Source organism: Alexandromys fortis, unplaced genomic scaffold, assembly GCF_014885135.2.
Source record: "Alexandromys fortis isolate MF-2015 unplaced genomic scaffold, M_Fortis_MF-2015_v1.1 scaffold_80, whole genome shotgun sequence".
Lineage (NCBI taxonomy): Eukaryota > Metazoa > Chordata > Mammalia > Rodentia > Cricetidae > Alexandromys > Alexandromys fortis.
In genome coordinates, this window is record NW_026068174.1 from 8218905 (window position 1) to 8234521 (window position 15617).

The window sequence follows — 15617 nt, forward strand, 5'->3', positions numbered from 1 at the left end:
GCCCATGGAGGCCACAAGAGGGAGTCAGAGCCTCTGGAACTGGAGCTACAGGCAGTGGTGAGCCACCCGCCGTGGGTGTTAGAGACCCGACCTCTGGAAGAGCAGCAAATGCTGTCTGATGAGCAACCTCTGGAACCCCATTACCAGGGTTTTAATTATGTAACCCAGGGCCATTACCCAACTTTCTTCATCCTCCTGCCTCATCCTTTGGAGAGCCTTGTTGCTTCCAGCTAATCGGTTCCTGTAGGCCTCTGCCTCTCAGAATGAAATGACCCAGATGCTGCAGGCTAGCAGCTCCGTCTCAGGTTTCAGTGCAGATTTATTTCAGTTTATATTTTATTCCAGGCAAGTGCTTATTACATGGATAGTATTCATGTCTCAATACCTAAAGTCTCGGAGCATGAACAGCCACTAGAATACAGTTCAATAGTAAAAATACAATATGTACAAAATTAGGGTTTTGTAGTTTTTTTTTTTTTTCCCACACAGCAGATGTACCCAAACACATAAAAATCTCTACAGTCTGGGGTCGCTACAATTCATATTTCAGGAAACAGAGACACAGTGACCGAGTCCTCACTGTAAACAAGGGCCACCTCTTTGGGGACTGGGAGTGGGACCCTGGGATTGGGGGGAGGAGCAGCTGTTCCTAGAGAGACTATGGTGACCCAACTACCCTCCAGGCATTCTCTGCCCTTCTTTGGCCCCCAGGGAACCACTCTTCCCCCCCCCCCCTTCCTCCCCGAGGTAAAGATCCCAGGCAGTGAGCCACTCCAAACAGCACAGGTCAAACACGCATGAGAGGTAAGGTGTGTGTGTGTGTGTGTCCCAGGCTGGAAGGGATAGGAAGGGAAGGGCCAGGCGGTCCCACAGGGTGAGGACAGATGTGGTCCTAACAGCTCTCAAAGGGAAGATGTCCACGAAAGGGCTGGGAGGTGGCTGCCCACTCGGGCACACAGCAGTCACAAACAACAACAACAACAACAACAGCCATCATCACCAATCTGGACATGGTCATTCGGCACTAGATCTGGAGGAACCCCTGGTGGGGGAGGGGGTGATGAGGTATCTGTGCAGGCCTACTGGCCAACACGATGGCGGGAACTCTGGAACTGGCCTCAAGACACGAAAGGGGAAAAGGGTGGGGGCGCGCTCATCAAGTGGCCTGACTCTGCCAGCACCAGACTCTGCTTTGTCACCACAGAGCAGAGTGGAGGTGGCCCCCAGAGTCAGGGTGTGGGCAGAGGTGGCTGCAGCTGCAGGAAGGCGGCCAGGTTGTGGGTGGGGATTTCTGTGCTGGGGTAGAGACCTGGTCCTAGCCACTGTTCCCCACCCCTGGCGACATAATAGAGTGCCCTGGGAGGTTTCCAGGGCCAGAAGGACCTGTGAGTTTGAAGCGTCTGAGGAGTCATTATTTCAAAGGAGAATGCATTCAAGACCTCCACTGGCCCCAGTGCCTTGCTCACAATGTATTCTGAAGGACCCTGAGCCCTCCTGGCCCCTTGGCTTGCCCCAGTGCAAACTTCACACCTGGGGACACTTGCTTCCTGCCCCACACTGAAAGGCCATTGGTGAGTGTCCAGTGGGGAGCTGAATGTGCACACGTGTAACTGAGTGTCTGACACAAGGCCACTTATAATAAATATCCACTTAAAAAGGGAAGCTAAGCGGTCCGCAAAAGCAGAGGCAGGAGACAGCATCCCTAAGCACAGGACGCTCACTCTTCTCAGTCCCGATGAGCCTTGTCTTAGCCCAGCAAAGGCCCTTTCCACAGTGGAGTGCATCACCCACCAGGAAGGGGCCTCAGAATTGCCACTGAAAGGAGGAGATGGGAAAAGCCCCAGGATTTCAGCTCACAGATACCTCAGCAGTGGCTTAGCTCCTGGAGCCCTTGCTGGTCCATGTTTCCTAAGCTGAAGGCAGTACCTAAACCAGAGGCCTGGGGAAGCACTGGACAGAGCAAGGAACTAGGCCAGTGAGTAACAAGCCCAAGGACGGAGTTCCTCCCAGGCCTAGTGGGTGGGAGGCAGAGCTGCCAGCACCACCTCCCCAGCCCTAAGCTCAGCCTGCTCTTTAGAGGTCAAAGCCCAGGGGCAGGTGTGGAAAACTTGGCACCAGCCTGCAATTCGTTTATTGTTGGTTGATGCTCATTTTAAACAGTTTCTACTGTAACCAATCACAGTGACTACAGGTGGATTAGAGCCCCAGGCCCAGGCATTCACCTGTCCTCACTCCAGATCTTAGGATCTGTCATCTGTATTCAGAGCTGGGCCCCTCACCACCCATTCCTCATTTTTCTGGGGCTTTATTTCCATACAGAAGTCCCAGAGGACTCTGAGGCTGGGGAGGGGAGGCGAGGCCAGGAAGCTCGACCACCTCACCTGACAGAGGAATAGCAGCAACAGCACAGGAAGGCAGGCCAGGGAAGAAGCCAAAGAACATAGCCACAGCGCAGACTTCAGGGTGGACAAGGTAGGGAGGCAGGAGTGGCACCGGGCTGGGCAGGCAAGTATGTCCACCAAAGCGTCCTCACGTCTACCGAGTCCTAGTGCAGCAGGACTTCTGCCTGCACCCAACTCCCTGGAGGGCCCCTCCCCTGGCTCAGAGTCTCTGCACCCCCTTCCCCTAGGAGGCCTGGGGGTGGTGTGGGTGGGGCGGGCCTGGCTGGAATGTGTGGAGCTGGTGGGTAGGAGAGGGACAGTCAGGTCCCCCTTCCCTGCCCCCACTGGGGGCCAAAGTGGCCTCATTCTCAAGCCAGCTTGAGTGTGCTGACAGGAAAGGAGGGCATAGTGACCATAGTCACAGGGTTGAGCACTGTTTGGCCCACCAGCTGGGGGTGGTGCACCACCTGGGCCCCCACAGCTGGCTTTGCCATGACAGTAGCTGGGGGCCCCAGCCCGGCTGTGCCATTCACTTGCTGGTGCGAAAGGGTATGGGCGATGTGGCTCACTGCCACAGGTTGGCTCACCGCCACAGGCTGTGGGTACAAGGGCAGCTGGGAGCCGAGATGGGCCACATGGTTGAGGGTGGCAGGGTGCACTGTAATGTGGCCAATGGGGGGTGTGGCAGGTGCCAGCTGCACAGCAGGGCTTGGGGCGGAGGGGGCAATGTGGGCGATGTGCTTGCCCCCTGGCCCCTGCAGAACGTGGTTCACAGTCTGGATGACTGAGGCGTGGGTGGTGGCTGTATGGGCGATAACTGTGGAGCCGCCCCCCGCAGTGGCCACAAGATGTGCTGGAGCTGGTACTAGGGTCTGGGTCGGGGTAGCTGGTGTGGGAGGAGGGGCTGGCAAAGGGGTTTTTTGCTGTGGTGGTGGTTGCTGCTGCACAGGGAGGTGGGCAGGAGACAGGGCCACTGGGTGAGGATGAGGGTGGGTGGGCAGAGGCGCAGAGGTGGTGCTGGGGGCTGGCAGGGTGGATTTCAGCAGCTCCGGCTGGGGACGATGGTTCAGCTTAGGTGGGCCCAGGCCTGCCCGGTCTTCCTCCATTTCCTCGTCTATGTTGTCCTCGCCCTCTGTCAGGGAACACAGGGCAGGGAGCAGGTCAGAAGAGCTTAAGGAACAAGCAGCTGGAGGCATAGGTGTCCTTGGAGGTCAGTATGATGGAGCTGGGACAGATGGCCTCTTTTCTAGTAGGAAAGACCCTCAGGGGAACTAAGGACAACATTTGAGGGTGGGAGGACCAGCACAGGGGCCAAGGCTCACCAGAGGCTGTGGAGGTGGAGGCCTGGTCGTCCTCAGGCTGGCCTGTCTGCCGGAGCACACGGTCAATCTCCAGGACGTCCATCCACTGGCTCAGCTCATGCTTGAGCTCTGCCAGGCGTTGCTGCGTGGCAATCTTCTCCCGTGCCAGCCGCTCCATTTCATGCTCATACTCTTTCTCCTTTCTCTTCAGGGACTGGGGACAGGGCAAGGGACAGCAGGGTGCCCTGAGCAGCAGCCACAGACTCCATAGGCCTCAAAACCTCTGAACCAGTGGTTCTCAACCTTCTTAAGGCTGTGACCCTTTAATTCAGTTCCTGTTGTGGTGACCCCCAGCCATAAAATTATTTTGTTACTTCACAATTGTAATTTTGTTCCCATAATGGATTAATGTAAGTAGCTGATATATATGACTCCCCCCCAAAGGGGTCATGACCTGCAGGTTGAGAACCACTGCACAATCTGCAGTGAGCTGAGAGGCCACCTTGCCTCCTACCCCATCACTCCGCCCAAACCAGCATCTGAGTCACTGTGGGTACCTAAGCAGGCACCATCGAAAGCTAGCCCTGGGATGCTTCTCCACACTACCCTGACTGGGTCCCCAGGGACGGCATCATAGTCTCTCAACCCCTCTCACTCCCTCCTGGCCTCTCCCACCACTCATCTTTAGCCTCACTCCCTGAAGCCACCGTCCCCCAAAGAACCTGCACTCCTTTCTACCACTCACGCATCTCCTTGCTCCCTGTGTCCCGGGAGGGTTACCTGCTAGACTACCTGGTAGAGACAGCACGGTCTCTACCGCAGGCTATTCTATCTGCTTGGCAACGACGCTGGGGCCTTTCCTCCCCCTGAAGTGAGCTGCACCTTAACCAACTATGCTTCCTCCAGCCTGCACTTCACACTGTTCCCTACGCAGTACCCTGCCCACAACCTTCCAGACCCCACAGGATACTGAACCTGATACACCTGTGGTGTGCCCCACCTGCCAATAACAAAGGATCTTAGGGAGCTCCACAGCACCCCAAATCTGATTGTACACCCCTAAGGACTTTCACCACCAGGTCCAGACCAGCCCTTCCTCATCACAGACTATTTCTGCCTCCCTCAGAACACAGGAGTCTACCCACAGTGCCCCCTCTAAAGCCTCACCGCTTTGCACAGGCTTAGAAACTGCTTCAAAAGGCCAGCTCACATCCCAGTTGTCAGCTGCCTAACAAAAAGTGCCTTCATGACCTCCAGACCCCAACACTTTAGCCCACTTCTTCTGTCTCCCAGCCTAGGTTTGTCAATCCTGTAGTGTCCATCAGGCAAGGCAGACAAGATACTCCTACCCTTGCTGACTCCAGAGTCCATTTCTCAACCTGCTCCTGAACATCTAACTTCCAGAGCACAGGATCACCTCAAAGTGCAGAGACCAGGAGCACTCCACACATGAGGTTGTCTCTGAACCCTGTCTGTGCTGATGTGGAACCCCCCCCTACATTTCCTGCCCCCCAGGTGTGAGTGGAGGGGGGAGGTCCAGTCTGTCTCTCCAGTCTGTCTCTCTCGATGACGCCTGCAGAGGAAGGGGACACACTGCTACAGTGAACACGCAAATGCGAGAGCTGATAAGGGTTTTTCTCAGCTTCTACAGTATAGGCCCCAGCTGACCTGCTTGGCTCCTTCAGCCTCGAGACATTTTCACCAGATGACACCTGGTCCTTCTACTCCTAGATCACACCTGAGCCCAAGCTCCTCTACTAGCCTTCCCCGGGCCAGGGCCTTGGCAGCATCCCCTTCTACCGCAGCCTGTCCCAGTGCCCCTACTGTGCTCTGACACTGGATAGGAGTCTGTCCGATGGGCCTTCATTAGCCCTGGCTCACAGGACCACACATGGTCCCTGTCCCGTCAGTGAGAGATTACAGGGCTGTTCTACAGTCCATTTCCATCCTCGACCCTATGAGCGGCCAGTAGTGTGCTCGCTCGGGCGGACGAGGATGGCCAACAATGATCTGTGTGCCTGCAACCCTCCTTTCAGGATGTCAGCCTCTACCTGACCTTTCCTGCATCAAAGGGAACCCAGCAGACTCAGTCTCCCGTTTCCATGATCTAGCAGCAGCTCGGCAGCTTCTCCTGACCGGGTACAGCAACGCATCCAACCCCCTTACCACTAGACCCCACTTGCCCACACTCCTCCAGTGGCCCCAATCTCTGGACATTTCTGATGCCGTGAGCAAATGCTTCAAACAGTCATGCCATGCTGGCCTTGACACACCCGTCATTAGTTCCACACCCCAGTGTCCCCTCTACCACCCCGACTTCAATTAAACCTGCTTCTCCTCATATTTCTGCTAGAAACAGTAGGAAAGACCTTGTTTTTAATCTAACACGCAAGCGCACATGACACCTATGTCCTCTCACCTGGCTCTGTCTCTGAGGGCTGCATATGGCATCAGAGGAGGTCACAGCAACCACAGGCCCTTGGTGACTCAGTCCTCACTTGAACCCTGAGACTGCTGGCTGGAAGTGCCGTCCCCAACTCAACCCACTGATAACAGGGAGGTTCTATTGTGGTTCAGGAAGATAAAGGATCAGGGGCCAAACACCCTCCCTTTCACAGTTAAGCCCACAGGCCTGGAGACCCCTGCGGAGCTTCCCAAGGATCAAAGGTTAGTCCAATTAAGTCCTCTTCTCAGCTAGAGCTCTCTGTTCGCAGGGCTTTGTTCTAAACCCACTTATTTCAGGTGTCATCTGGATACCTGTCTATTCTTGTCTCTGTCCACTGTGGCTTTCTCCAAACCCTCCACTACGTCCAGGCAACTTTAGAGACTACCTGGGACCTCCACACCCCTTTATAATACTCTTGCCCTTAGACAGGGTTTACTATGCATGCCTAGCTGATCTGGAACTCAGATCCACCTGCATCTCTCTCCAGAGTCTTGAGATTAAGGGCAAGTGGCATCAGGACAGACCTTCCTACAGCCTTTCTCTTCTGGACATACTACTGAAGTCGTAGGTCCTTAAGGCCTCTACCACTGCTCTTCCCGGGACCAACTTTCGGCTCTCACCTAGTTCACTCTTGCCTCTCTGCAAGACAAGTCACCCTCCCACCATAGGGACATCCAAGGACATCTCTCCCTCGCTCCTGCTGAACGAACAACCACCCTATCCTCCATTTTGCCTTGTTCACCCAGGATGACGCAGGCCTCTGCCAATGTCCTTCCCCAACACTTTCCTAAAGCCTGCCTCAAACCTGATCCAACACCTGTCAAGGCGCAGTCCCTGGCACGTGCACATTCTAGACCTGCTCACTCCAAGGGCAAATAATGACAGGCTAAAATCCACCCCTTTTTTGGTCTCTGGTTCTCAGAAGCAAACCCAGGGCACAACCAAAGCCATTCAAATAAATGATCAGGTGCCCCACAGGGTTTCCAGAATCTTTTTGGTTTGGGGGCTTTTTTTTTTTTTTTTTTTTAATTTTTCGAGACAGGATCTCTCTGTAACAGCTCTAGCTGACCTGGAATTCACTTTGCAGACCAGGCTGGTGCCAAACTCACAGACATTCACCTGCCTCTGCCTCTCAAGTGCTGGGATTAAAGGCCTATGCCACCCGCCAACCATCACCCAGCTGGGTTTCCAGAATCTTGTGACTTCAGTTTCTGCTTCTGTGACCAGCATCAAGCAAGCATTCTCAGGAACAGCCTGGGGCCCCGCCCACTTCCTTGTCAGTTTAGGCCTGATCCCACGGAGCTTCCTTCTGTTGCTTCTACTGCAGCTATTTTCAAATCCACACATTATGCAAAGCTCCCTTTCCTAAGCACACATCTATAAAAAGGTACTTGCCTTGCTCCTACTTCGCAGTCACAATTCCTATTAATGTCTAGAGACTGCTAAATATTTGCATATATTTCAATTCTTCTACCATCTCTATGGTACTATTTTTTTCTACTCAGCATCAACAAATGAGGAAACTGAAACCAAAGAAAATGTCACGGCATAACGGCAGAGATGTGCTAAAGGACTGCTTTGGTAAAGGCAAGTGAATTACACCCAAGCCTTAAGTCAGTAAAATAATCGCGGAAATTAGCTACAGGACATTGCACAGCCTCCTCCGGGCCCCTTGGCCCGCAAGCGAGGCCCCGCCCCTCCGGGGCACGCGCGCACCCACGCGGACCTGTCCGCTGCGTCACCGCGGGCGGCCTGCCCCGCCCCCAGCTGCCGGGAAGCTCCGGGAGGCGGGCGGAAAGGCGCGCGCCTCAGAGGAGCTGCCAGGGGCCTCAAACACCAGGTCCGGTTACCTCCGGCTTGTGACCCAGCTACCAAAGCCCTGCTGGGGTACGGACACCCCTCCCACGGAAGCTGTGATGCAGCCTCGCTCCCGCGAGCATCCCGAGCCCCCGGAGCTCGCCCTGCCCCCGCGCGCGCGCCGCCGGGAGCGCTAGGTCCCTCCCATTCCCCAACGGTTTGGTCTCCCGCGCCGCCCAGCCTGGTCGCGCCCATCCCCCTCACTGCCTCCCGGGCACGCGGAGCCCAGCGCGGTTTCCACGGCGACAGCAACCTCGCACTGCTGCAGAGGACCGCCAGTGTGGAGACGCCACCAGCAGGGACCCCTTCCCCGCAATCGCGGGCAGGAAATAGTTAAGGCTCAGTGGCCCCGCTTCGTCACCCCAGCTGCCTCAGTGCCCCACCCCGACCGTAACCCTGCGCGCTGCCAAATGAACGCAGACACCACGTCCCTCCCGATTCATTTCCCCCACTAGTGACTGCCCTTGGCCCGAGTCCGAGTCTTGCCCGGGTACTGCAGGTAGGGAGGTGCTGAGCCCGCTTCGTGCCCTTGTTACCCGCGGGCTGAGCGGACGTGGGGGAGGGGAAGGCCGAAAAGTGCAGTGCCGCCGCCGCCCTCTTGCGCAGGCGCCCTCCTGCCCGCCCCCTCCCGAGCTGGGAGCCCCGCTGACGTCAGCCAGGCCATGTGCTTAGCGCCCGCGTGGAGGCGGGCGGGGGAGCCTGCCGGCAGCAGGAGGAAACTGGCGCTGTGGCCGTCACGGCGTCGCCCAGCCGGGCCTCCCCCCCACATACCTGGATGTACCGCAGCGCCGTCCGCAGCACGCTCAGATTTGAAGTCTTCTTGTCATCCACGTTGGGGATGTTGCGCTTCAGGGTCTCAAAACATTCCTTCAGATGGGCCCTCCTGGGGAAAGGGGGTGAACACTAGTCTGCCAGCGCCACAGGGCACAGCAGCAGGAGGCAGGGACAAACACAACAGAAGCTCTGGAGGGACCAAGGGTGGATGAGTCCGGGAGGGGCGGGCCCAGAGTCACACTCCCAAGTGTGCACACACACCTGTTTTTCTCCAATTTGTTGTGGACTTCTCTGGTTCCGATCCTGAAACCCAGACAGACAGGAGGCTCAGGTCCGGCTTTCCGGACCCACGCCACCCATACCACCAATGACCAGGTGTCGTAGGCTTTTTTTTTTTTTTTTGTCCCCAACATTATAAATTGGAAGCGTTGGGCCCATCCACCCATTGGATGCGCATAACCCATGACCCCTGGAACTTTCCATCCCACTGGTCCAACTAAAAAGGGAGCCTGGAGGGTTCTAGAATCTACTTTCTGCAAAGGCTTGGAAATGCCCGCTGTAATCTCCAGTGTTGCTGTGGGTCTGACAACAGAAAGCTAAGACCCACAATCAGCACGGTAGTGCTTTATTAGGAGAGGTGTTTCTAAGTGGCACAGGGCATTCCCAGAAGAGCTAGCTGGCCAGGGTACCTCTCTTGCACTCCCAGTCTCCCATCCTCCCCGCCCCTCTGCCGCGCCCCACTCACCCCCCAGGCCTCTTCTTTTGTTCAGTGGATTTGGCTTCTTCAGCTGGTGCCAATTTCAGGGTCCCAAGCGTGGGTGGGGGTGGTTGCTGGGGAGCCAGCTGAGGCTGGACTCCAGGGTGTGGTGCGATGGTCAGGATGGGCGTAGGGAGGGGCTGCAAAGGCTTGGGGCTGCCAGTGGGGGCAACTGTGGTCTTCGCATCAGGCAGTAGGGGAGCAGGGGTGGGCACCTGTGGTCTGGTGGGCAGGGGGATTGGCTCCTTAATGCTGAGTCCAGGGGTGCTGACCAGGGCTGGCTGTCGAGGAGCCAGGGGGAGAGGCTGGGCTGCTGGGGGTAGAGGTGGAGGCGGGGGTAGAGACTGTGGGGAGTTGGTCACTACAGGAATAGGAATGACAGTCAGTGGAGTTGGGGTGGCAAGAGGTGGTGGTGGTGCGGGTGGTGGTGCCGGTGGCGACAAGGGTAGCGGTGGAGCCTCGATGCGGGGTTCCTCCACAGGCAGCGCATGGGCCAACCTGGCCAAGGTACTTGCCCTCTTCTGCTCCTGTTCTCTCTCCCTTTCCCGCTCCAGGCGAAGGCGCTCCTGCTCCTCTATGCAGAGAGAACACACAGGGCCTTAGCACAGCCCAGTATGCTGGGCCCCTATTTAACCTGCCGTCCACCCCTAACTTTGTTCCAGTCAGGGTTCAGTGACATCCTGCCCTGCCTGAGACACCAGACACAGCCAACCAAGCACGTCCACCCAAGGCACCACTAAACAGACAAAGCACAAGCCTGGCCCCTGCCACTGGGAACTTCACATTCTGGGGCAGGGAGTGGGGCAAAAAAAGGAATAGGGGCACCAGGCTAGGGGAAGTCAGAGGCTCATGAGAAGGTGAGCAGGTGCAGGGAGGGGTGGGATGTTGCAGGCCCAGCAACCTGGAGCTGCAAGAACTAGACAGGTAACCAACAGGAGTATCCGGAGGACATAAGGCTAAGAGGTATACACAGGGATCGATGAAGTCTGAGCTGGCAAGAGGTCTGACCGCCTCAGGAGAAGGGAGAGACCTGCCACAGAATTTACCAGACACCTGTTAGAGAGTGGGCAGTTTCACAAAAAATGAGCAGACATGATTTGCTGGGTTACATCACAAGCCTGACACCTGGCCAGAGACCCTGTGTCACTATGTCACTGTGAGCTTACGAGGTGTCCTCTGACATCCACACCCCAGCCTCCTCCCAAGAGCCCCAGGTCACAGGGCAAATACATCACATTTACTTCATGAGAAAATGGGCTGGAACTGATTACTCCCAGGCTAAGTCCAAGGCCCCAACTTTTCCTCAGAGAACAATGAACACAGCTGTCCCTTCTTCCAACAGGTAAGGACCCATTTCTCTCAGCCCTGGCTCTGTCCCTTGTACAACACTAGTTACAGTAGGAACAGCATTGCTTAGGAAGGGTGGAGGCAGAGAAGTAAAGGCACAGAGGTGGAGCGGGGCCACCGCACTCAGGCAACCTTTAAATACAATCTCGTCCTTCAGCAGCTCTACTAAAAGCCCAGCAGGTGAGACCTACTCAGAGCTAATCAAAAACGGGACTGGGCCCTTATCCAGGAACTGGCCTTCTCTCAGACCCCACCATCAGGTTCCCTAACATCTTCCAGGTAAAGGAAGGAGCCCAGGACCTTCTGCTTGTGGTGTTCATGTTGACAACAGAGGACGGACACAACCCCCAAACAGGATCACGGGATGTGGGGCTGGGGCTAGGAGGGGCATAGTCCCCCCTCAGGTCTTCACAGCGCAAATACCCCATGGTCTTCTGGGCATGGAACAGTGAGAGGAGCAGGCCCACCTCAGCCCCACAAGGCAAGGAAGGAGCTGAGGAAGTAGGGAGGAAGTGTTTGGAAGGAATCATAAACTCTTTCCCAGCAGCCAGAGTAGAGGGCTGCCATGGGTTGGCCTCTTCCCATCCCTCCTGCCCTTCAGGAAGGGGAGGGCAGGCTTGCTCCAAAGAGGCCTAGCTCACCCAGGCGTCTGTCAGCAATGACTTAGGTTACTGCAGCTTCCCACAAACCCCAGTGGCAAAGAAGTCTGTGGAGTTCCAACTTCAGAGCCATTCTCTAGCTGGGCTCAGAACATCTCTGTCCACACACTTCCAGCTCAGGGCCTAATACAGCTCCTCTGAATCTCTATTTTGTGTTCGCAAGGGTACACACATTCTCGGGTCGTTTCTCTTCACCCACCATGGGTTCCTGGGACCAAGCTCAGTTAGGCTTTCTCTGACAGTGCTTTCTGGCAGTCTCTCACTGGCCTGGGGACAAGTGTTTTAAATCACCATAGGCGAGGAGCCCAAGGCCAGGTACTGGACTAGAAGCTGAGCCCGAATTTTAAAGCTCTCCTCCCTTCCTGCCACCATGAAGACATGCTTCCCAGATACAGGAAGGACTCACTGAATGAGGCTCTACCACACCCAGTACTGTCAGCCCTAACCAGACAGCAGAGGCTGTGCCATGACCAGCCGCACCAGTCCAGAGCTTCCTGCTCCTGCCCCTAGCTCTGCCTCACTTCCTACCCACAGGGTCCCAGTGCACAGGAGGGCAGAGCACACTAGCGGTCCTGGGGTCTCCTGTACGGACAATCTGTGTTTAGGATGTTTTAAAGAATGCTCTGTCCCACAGGTGTACCCCCCCCCCCCTCTCTCTCTCACACACACACACACACACACACACACTCACACCTTCTCCAGCTTCCACCCAGACACCAGCCAGCTCCCTCCAATCAAGACTGGCAGAGAGCAGCCAAGTCCTCCTCTGGGCACCGAGGCAGCCTTGCCCTCTTCTCTCTCACAGCCTCTCCCGTGCGCAGCACAGCCTGTTTTGTCATGTGAACAAACTGGTCTAGGCCAGGCTTGACCTTGTCAAGGGAAAGGATAGAGCATCCCTGTGCAGAGTTGGTTATCTGAAGTGAATCCCTCAGAGTGTGTGCTGTTCTGGTCAGCAGGTTGGTGTCAGCTGTGTGTGTGTGTGTGTGTGTGTGTGTGTGTGTGTGGAGGGGGGGGGGTGTCTCAACCTGTGGAAGCCTTCGTACTTGAGTTCTTGGGGTAGATTGGGTTTCCCAGCACCCACCCATGGTCTAAGACTCTGTGATCCATCACCAAGCAGCTGGGGCCTGAGAGCTAAACTCGGTTTCTACCCAGAGCTCGATACTTGGAGGGAAAGGGGCCTTTCCTAGGTTCCTGGACAGAGCTGTATCCACCAGCCCCCTCCATCTTCCTGGCCAGCTCTGGGCCTGACTGAGCAGGTGTGATCGCATGGCAGTAGAGGTCTTCTCCCTTACTCTATACGCCTATGAAGACGGATGTGAAATAAGAGTTCCCTAGAGGCAACAGTAGGGTCAATTCTGTTCACCTCTAGCAGACTGCCTGGTACACAGTGGGAATATAATTGGTGCTCCTGAACTGCATTGTGTTGATGGCCACTGCGGGTGACTCGTTCTCCCCCTCCCCACATCCGCCGCTGAAACCACACACTTGTCATTCTGGTTAACCGCCAGCACTGTCCATTGCTTGACTCTGCTCTGGGCCCAAAACAAGAGGGAGACGCACAAGGGTGTATAACCCAGACCATCTGTTCTGCAAAAATCTAAGCATTGGTGTCTTGCACGTCTCCACCGACTCCTGACCTTGAGAGGATGTCGGTCTGACTAGGCCCACAGACCTGCAGCTCCTCCACCCCTTGCCGGCTACCACTCCTCCCGCCCTACCGCGCGGAACAAGCTGCAGGCGTGCGCGCGCAAACACACACTACTACCTCCTGCATGACTCATCACTGAAGCAACAATAGGAAGAAAGAAAGGAAAGGAGGGCGAAGAACTCTCTCCACCACAACACTGTCGACTGAAGGGTTCTGGGGGTGGGGGTACCAGGAATCCCTGGAAACTGCACACCTATCATTTTAGGACTGAGGCCCTCGAAAGCATCTAGAAACCTAAGGTCTTTTCCATTCAGCCTCTATTTCAGCAGCACTCGAAAGCTAGGGACCACCGCTAAAGGGGTGGGGATCATAAACCCTCCTCTATCCTCTCTGAGGGCGCGCCAAGTTTGCCCTTCTCACGCTGACTTATTCCAATGTGGCCAGGATGTTGCCAGAGGAAAGGCCTAGGAACATCATTAGTTGGTCAGCGAGGAGATGTTAGTTGGAGATGTCACCCTGAGATTCTGAGGGTTTCCCTCACTACAGGATCAAAAACGGGAGGATCCGGCAAGAGCCAAGGTGAACGTAGCTCCTCCTACCCAGGGCAAAGGCTCTCCCTGGGAGGTGGCCAGCAACCCGAGCCCGAGCCCAACCCGACTCACGGGCCCTCGCCAACCCCGCCCAGGCCCCGCCCCCGGGCAACCGCGAGGCAGCGAGGAGGGGCCCGGCTGCACAGTCCCCAGCGGGAGTGTCCCCCGTGCACGTGGTCGTGGGCGGGGCCTGCCTACGTCACCACTTCGTGTAACCAACGGGCTTGGGACGCAGGCACACGCAACATTCCAGCCAGGAGCGGGTTTGAAACGCGCAGACACGCCACATTCCACACCGGCTAAAGCAGGGCAAGGCAGGGGGGCCTGGGGACTGCCCCCAGCGACCCGCGGGACACTCACATGCACCCAATCAGCGCAGCTTTCAGCCAAACCAAGACGTGCGACCCAGCCCAGCTCTGGGAGGCGGGGTCAGGCGGGGCTGGCCAAGATCATAAGACACGCGATGTCATTTCATTCTGCAAAGGCCGCCTCCGCCCGAAGCAGCGCGTAGATCTGCCGGGAGCGCTCCCCGCACCCTCCTGCCGGGGCCAGGGAATCCAGAGAGCTGCTCCGCGTAGAGTATTCCCCACCCCCACCCAGTTACGCACACGCCCCCTCGTGTGCTGTACAAACACCCGTGTACAGGTCCGTTCATCCGCTCTCCCCCGGCTCCCATCACATATCTTGGTGCACACACGCACGCACACGCGGGTCTGCCACCCCCACACATCAACATCCCTCTCCCCATCCTCCGGTTCACACATCCTCAATGGTACCTAGGGCGCCGCCCGCCTAAGGAGCCCCCCACTGAAGGTGTATCGGGGGGTGCCAGGCATCTAGAGTGGCACCCGCAGAACCTGGGTCCCTCTTTGCATGTTAATGAATTCATTAATTATTTTCACTGCTCGCATCACTCCTCCAGGACAGCAGCTCTTGTGGGGAGCCCGTGCTCTGCCCGGTTTTTTAGGTCGCCCGTAGAGGGGCCTGCCTGCTATTTCCAGTGGGTTTGGGGATCGGGGTCACTGGCCTCCCCTTTTGCCCAGTGCCCCAGGGGCCCAGCCGGGCGGCTCACCACGTGCTCTCTGTTGTTGCTGCGCTTGCCATTCCAGGAAGCGGGCCGCCTCCAGTAGCGTCTCTATGCTCATCGCGCCGAGAGCAGCCGGGGGCGCGCCGGGGCCGAGGCTGCGGCCCGTGAGCCAAGCACAGGTCAGGCTGGCGGGCCGGCAGGAGGGAGGGATCACCTCCGGGGGGCGACAGGGCTGGGCGGCGCAGCGCACTCCTCAGGAAAGAACGGGGGAGCACGGGGAGGAAAATCAATGTCTCCCAAAATATTTGCAAAATAAGAATTTGCAAATTAAAACAATTTTGATGCAAAAAATAAAAAAAAGGCGTTACTGCCTTCTTCCTTCCTTCTTCCTCTTCCTCCCTTCCGATGCCTCCCGCCCCACAGCCCCCGGAGTCCCGCCGACAAGAAAGGGCTTTGCAACAAGATGGCGAGGAGGCACCGACACACACAACAAGGGAAGGAGCCGCGCTGCCCCCGGCCGCCGCCCCCGCTACTACACCGGGGCCGCAGCCAAAGCCCGGACCGGAGCCCCCGCCCGTAAGGCCGCGGCGTCTCACTGAGGGCGGGGTCGCGCCAGGGATGGCCCCGCCCACCGCGCGCGCACACGTGGCTTGGGTGGGGGCGAGAAGGTGGAACCAGGCTTCCGCGCTGTTTCCGCTTTCCCGCCTTGCCCCTCCCTGCTCCCCGGCCAGCCACAAGTAAAACGGGGGTTGTGTGCTCGGGGCATTCACGGCGAGATCTGTCTTGCTGAGAGAAAGAACGGAAAACCCAAGACTTCGGTTATCTGAGAC

The 15617-nt window shown here is 56.9% G+C and overlaps 1 protein-coding gene across 1 annotated transcript; it reads right to left on the minus strand.

Moving 5' to 3' along the window:
* Positions 1-301: 301 nt before the first annotated feature.
* Positions 302-15367, minus strand: Mnt (MAX network transcriptional repressor). The gene is made up of 6 exons (XM_050128905.1): positions 14833-15367; positions 9505-10090; positions 9021-9062; positions 8757-8868; positions 3704-3896; positions 302-3513 (listed from the first exon to the last, which is right to left on the minus strand). The coding sequence occupies exons 1-6, from the start codon at positions 14903-14905 to the stop codon at positions 2750-2752; spliced, it is 1770 nt and encodes a 589-aa protein (XP_049984862.1). The 5' UTR covers positions 14906-15367; the 3' UTR covers positions 302-2749.
* Between the last annotated feature and the right edge of the window lie 250 nt (positions 15368-15617).